This window comes from Trypanosoma cruzi, genomic scaffold (genome assembly GCF_000209065.1).
Source record: "Trypanosoma cruzi strain CL Brener 1047053516513 genomic scaffold, whole genome shotgun sequence".
Lineage (NCBI taxonomy): Eukaryota > Euglenozoa > Kinetoplastea > Trypanosomatida > Trypanosomatidae > Trypanosoma > Trypanosoma cruzi.
In genome coordinates, this window is record NW_001849230.1 from 35,421 (window position 1) to 40,881 (window position 5,461).

Consider the following 5,461-nt stretch of genomic DNA (forward strand, 5'->3'; position numbering starts at 1 on the left):
AGTGCGCATGAGTGAATAATGGGGCGAATGCACGTCAATCAACCAACGCATGAATCTCTCCATATCACACAAGCGGCAATGGGATGGCACACTTGTGTGTACATGTGCACAGAGCACCACCGTCAAAAAAATTCACGTGAATTGCCGCAGCCAAAAAAAAAAAAAAAAACAAGCGGCACGCACAACAAAACAAAAAAAAAAGGGAAAGAAAGTCACACACACACACACACACAACAAAAACAATTTCTTTCTTTTTCTCACTCCTTCTCTTTCTCTTTGTTTTTTTCCTTCCCGCCCTCCCCCCCCTCCCACGCACAATTGCAGGCATCCCACCACACACGTGTGAATGACATCGTGCGCCAATACAAGTGGATGTGAGAACCCTGTGAGTATCCTCCGGCGTTCGTGCACCAAAAATTAAATAAACAAAAATGCAAAAGTAGAAGTAAAAAAAGAAAGAAAAAAAAAAAAAAGTTACATGCCTCTCCCCCAACAACCAGCACAAATAAACAACAGTTGCGTACATTTGAAAAACAAGAAAAAAAGGGGGGAGGAGAAGTGAAGGAACAAAAGAAGAGAGAAGAAAAAGAAAAAAAAACAGGTAAACACGTCAGAGAAGCAAACTTCTTGTTGTTTTGAAAGGTACATCACACCCCGTTGACGCATGTGTCTGCACCGAAACCCCCCCCCCCCCCCGTTGTGTCCACTTCGTCCTCACAAAAAACACTACCAACACCACCACCTCCATAAATACTCACGACGGGTGTCACTGTAGACAACAACAACAACAATAATAATAATAATAATATCCGTAAAGATGTGCAATGTATGCATGCATGTAAATATATATATATATTTAATTCTTAAGCCTCCTCTAACATACATTTATATTCCTCCCCTCCCTCCCTCGATATCTATCTATGTATGTATGTATGTTTTCTGTTATTTTCTCTTCTCTTTTTTTTTTTATCTCCCTGTTTTGTTTCCTTTCTGTGTGTGTGTGTGTCACTCCTCGCGTTGAGTAGGCGGTGCCCCTTCACACCACATGTCTTCTCCCCTCTCCCCCTCCTTTTTTTTTTTTTTTTCGGCACCACCATCATTACCGCCTTTCCATTTCATATGTGAACACCCACCACCACCACCACCACCAAAGAGACATTGCGGAAAGGAGACACACAAGAGCACATGCAAACTCCCTTCGTGTGCCAATTCATACATGTGCCCCCTCCCCCTCCCCCCCTTTTTTTATCCAACGTGTGCGTGGCGTCCATAAACATCCCCCTTTCCTTTCGCTTCATCAGCACGACTCACTTTATTTTCATCTGTTCCTGTTGCATTTATTTAAATAAAAAAAAAAAAAAAAAAAAACGGGATGGGGGTAAATTGAAAACATAATTCCTACTTGTAAATGCAGTGGAAGCATGACGTCTCCTCCGCTACCTCCCTCACCTCCGCCTCATCCCCTCATCACTCCCAAAGACTTAAGCTCATTTATATAAATGTAGTGTTTTTTTTTTTCTCATTTCCCCCCCTCCCCCCCTTCCTTTCCCCGTCACAGTCCCCACGGAAATCAATACTTATGCACATACGAACTTCTCCCTTGTTTGTTTGTTTAACAACAACAAAAAAAAGTAAATAAATAAAAATTATTTTTTCCCCGTTATTTTTTCTTCTCACTCTCCCTAACCCCCGTAGTACCACCACCATCACCACCACCACCACCACCCCCTAAAGCAGAATCCTTGCCGGTCCTATTAATTCCCTACAAATACAAAAGGGCCATGCACACACACACACACACATGTACATACATATAAATATACATGTATATTTATATTAACCCCTTTTTTGTGTTTCCCACGTGTGTGCAGCCACGCCAACGACGCATACATAAATATATAATATCATATAATATAATATTTATATATATACATATATGCGTATTGGGTAAATACCCAAGAAAAAAAAAAAAAAAAAGAAGCACACATATCCATCCGCCTATATCACTACCAATAAAACAGGTACACAATACCATTATTTCTATGACCCATATTGCCCCCCCCCCACCCCGGTTCCCTTTTCCTCCTCTTCCTCCTTCTTTCTTCATAACAATAAATATCATCTCAGTTCCCATTTATTACATAAACCAGTTATGTAATAATAATAAATTATTATTATTTTTATTCTTTTTTTTTCGTCCCTATACTAATTGTACTTCTACAATTTCATAGCATCATATATAAATATATATATATATCCATGTGTATGTATTATAGGTGCATGCATGCATACATATGGGATATATAATATAATATAATATAATATTTCGGTACTAATAACAGTCAAAACAGTCATCGTGTGGATGTGTAAACATCCCTTCCATCTTCCCCTTCGGTACACACTCTCTCTCTATTTATATATTTATTTATTTATTTATTTACTTTCCTTTTTTGTTTGTTTTTTCTTTTAGTTCTTTTACCCTTTCGTCTCCCACAGTACTCCCCTCCCCTCCCCTTTCTTTCTTTCCTTCTTTTTCTCTCCTTTGCGGGGCAGTGATGGCCTGGAAACGGATACAAAATAAAATTAAAAATAAAATAAAATAAAAAAAGGAACCATCACACCGTCAGCCAAAAAGAAGAGAAAAGAAAAGAAAAAAAAAAAAGATACCAACAAACCGAGTAAACTGACAAATTACTATCTGAAATGTGAAAAATAAAAATAAAAAAAAAAAAAGTTAGATATATGCATGCATGCATATCTATAGATATATATATACAGATATGAACACAACAAAGAAAGAAAAGCCAAAGCAAAAACAAGGACAAAAATAAAAATAAAAAGAGAGAGAGAAAGAGAGAGAAATATAAAGACGGAAGAACAAACAAACAAACAAACAAAGAACTACATTACAGCAACACAGACTCAACTGGAAATGTCATATATATATATATATATATATATATATGCATGTATGCAGCCGTGTGTAGACATCCCTAAAACGCCCACATAAAGGGCAGAGAAAACAAAAACAAAAAAGAAGGAAAGAAAAAGAAGAAGAGTCACTGATGTGTGAACGAATATGCCTCAACTCCTTTTCATTACAAACCGCTGGGCACATGCAAATATTTCCCCCCCTCCTTTCAGTGCTTTTTTTTTCCTTTATTATTCTCCACAAGTCCTGCCTTCTCCTTTTAATGTTTCATACTTCTTGTATTAAACATTCATTCCCTCACCGCTCCGGTCATTCAACAAAATTGCCATGGCGCATCACCTCTCGGCCGCGGAAAAAAGCGCACCATGTGATTTGGCAGAAGGGAAGACCAGAATACATCGTCCGACATCGTCTCGCTGAGATTGAGGGATTCAAAAAAGACCTTCACAAAGTTTCGATCCTCCACTTGTGGAAAAAGAACAGGCCGAAGACGATGCACACCACCATCAAGGAGGGTCTGCTCCAACTCCGGTAGGGTGGCACCAAATACCTCCTTTGAGCGGGTCGACGCAAGAACGTACACACAGCGCGTCACCACCGGTTGCACCAACTCCATAGAAAGGCCAATGGCAAGAAGTATATTCAATACATAGGCATGAAGGTTCATACCACGTTCATGACTCTGCTCTTTATGCGCCCCTAGCCTCTCCAATGAGGTGTCATGCTCTTCCAACGGCAGAACTCCCAGGGCGGCATTCAAAACAGCGGCCTCATTCTCGTCCTCTCCGCCAAAATCTATTTCACCAAAAAAGTCAAATGCCTGGGAAATGGGATTAAATGTGCAGGATGTCTCCTCATTTGCAGAGAGATCAGAGCCAATAGGCAAAACCTCCTCCTCCTTCTGCTCCTCTTTCTCATTCTTCTCCCCATTTGCTTGTATCCCTGAAGACTCACACACAGTGTGTGTCCTGGCAAGTGAAGCAGGTCCGGCAGGAGCAGTTGAGGAGCATGTTCTCTGAGCCTTCTTCACGGGTATGGAGCTGCAGCACATAACCACACTGTGAATTGAAGACAGACACTCCTCATTTTTGCCCTTCTGAAGATAAAGAAAAGAAAGAAAAAAGTGCGCTAGTAGACGCAGCTGCGTGAGGCGTTGCGTTGTCTCTTCGTCGTCGTCTTCTTCCTCTGTTCCTCCGTGTTTCACCAACGTGTTCACTGTCCTCTTTGGCACTTCTAGCCGAGCAACGCGAAAAATGTGACCGTCCAAGACGCTGAGAAGCGCACGAAGTGAACCCACCGCGTCGTAGAATTTCTCCCCGGTAGCAAAAAAAATCTGGGCGTCGCGTATGGAACTCAGTACCAAAGCCTTTCCCCGTGCAACTGTGGGATCTTGCGGATTTGAGGGTAACGGAAAATTTGATTCAAACCCAAGTGGGACCGCCGTGAATGGAGGCATAAACTGGGGCGAGTTCTTCCCGTCGTGTGACATGGCGCCATCGCTACGCTCATCGTAATTGCTGCCGATGCCCAAACGATTCGGTAATCGCATCTGTTGAGTGGGGTGTGGGTAGGGAGGTGGTGTACGAACGCTTTCACCGGAAACAATGCCATTTCCATGTGTAGCCGATACATGTAAAGGAGGCGTAATCCCTGCAGGTTCCTCATCTGAATTTGAAAGGGATTGTGAACGGTATCCTCCGGCCAATGCGGGGGGACACATCAAGGCTGCGGGACCCTCTTGTGCTTTTGGGTAGTGCCGTGGTGCCGGTGTATGCCAGGTGCCATTGGTATCTCTCACCTCGTAACCACGAGGGGTATAACTGTTTTTATTGCCTATACTTGAAGGAAATTGTGGGTTTCTCTGAGCAGCCATCATTTCGGACTCTTTTCGCTTGAGGTTATAGTAACTATCCACAGCCTCCTTCAGGGTGCGGTAGGCAAAGTTCCCGGAACCAAATATGCATTTCATATTCGTCGCTGGATCCGCGTCATGAAAGACACGATCTACAATCGCTTGTTTGGCGGTGTCGCACTTCAGTCGTAGTGGTGGCTTTCCGGAACCATTTGGCATCTCCATGCCGCTGCGTTGCAACATCCTTTCCGCACCACGACGATCGGCAAACTCAACAAAGCCATATATCCAGTTTTGTGTCACGGTGAAGTTGCCGCAGAGGCGCACACGCAGAAATTCCCCACACTCCGAGCATAGCGCAGCCAACTCTCCCTGCAGCATGCCACTTGGGAGGAAACGTAAATGTACAGTTCGTTCAAGAAGATCCGTGTCTGCAGCCTCCTCCTCCACAAGCCGCTGCCGCTCCTCCTTTGAAAGCGCCTTAAACTCCCGGTGTTGACGTTTGGAGAAGTTTTCGTAGTTGCTCGGCCCGTGATACGTGAAGGGGTATCGTAAAGTCGGCTCCACCTCCGTGTCTCTCGCCAGCGTAAATGGCGGTGGGGCCGTGTTGTGTTCGTCCGACGGCGTGTGGCCCGTGGGGGTAGAAAAGTTTTTGTTCACCATGTGAACCGCCTGCC

The 5,461-nt window shown here is 43.4% G+C and overlaps 1 protein-coding gene across 1 annotated transcript, besides 27 other annotated features; it reads right to left on the minus strand.

Annotated features, from left to right (window-relative positions):
• Window positions 1-5,461: a sequence feature (heterozygous, Esmeraldo-like haplotype).
• Window positions 153-211: a sequence feature (A-rich).
• Window positions 214-233: a microsatellite.
• Window positions 244-309: a sequence feature (CT-rich).
• Window positions 448-473: a microsatellite.
• Window positions 529-597: a sequence feature (A-rich).
• Window positions 778-808: a microsatellite.
• Window positions 840-862: a sequence feature (AT_rich).
• Window positions 1,130-1,150: a microsatellite.
• Window positions 1,344-1,368: a microsatellite.
• Window positions 1,624-1,655: a sequence feature (AT_rich).
• Window positions 1,697-1,726: a microsatellite.
• Window positions 1,781-1,837: a microsatellite.
• Window positions 1,887-1,938: a microsatellite.
• Window positions 2,156-2,195: a sequence feature (AT_rich).
• Window positions 2,236-2,296: a microsatellite.
• Window positions 2,302-2,325: a microsatellite.
• Window positions 2,403-2,410: a microsatellite.
• Window positions 2,411-2,443: a microsatellite.
• Window positions 2,575-2,605: a microsatellite.
• Window positions 2,631-2,662: a microsatellite.
• Window positions 2,709-2,733: a sequence feature (AT_rich).
• Window positions 2,736-2,782: a microsatellite.
• Window positions 2,796-2,840: a sequence feature (A-rich).
• Window positions 2,877-2,898: a microsatellite.
• Window positions 2,938-2,973: a microsatellite.
• Tc00.1047053507885.10 (RNA-binding protein, putative) lies at window positions 3,246-5,461 on the minus strand (the record flags this gene model as incomplete). The annotated part of the gene is made up of 1 exon (XM_799136.1): window positions 3,246-5,461. A coding segment is annotated over one exon (2,216 nt), but the record flags the coding sequence as incomplete, so codon positions are not given.
• Window positions 3,821-3,860: a sequence feature (CT-rich).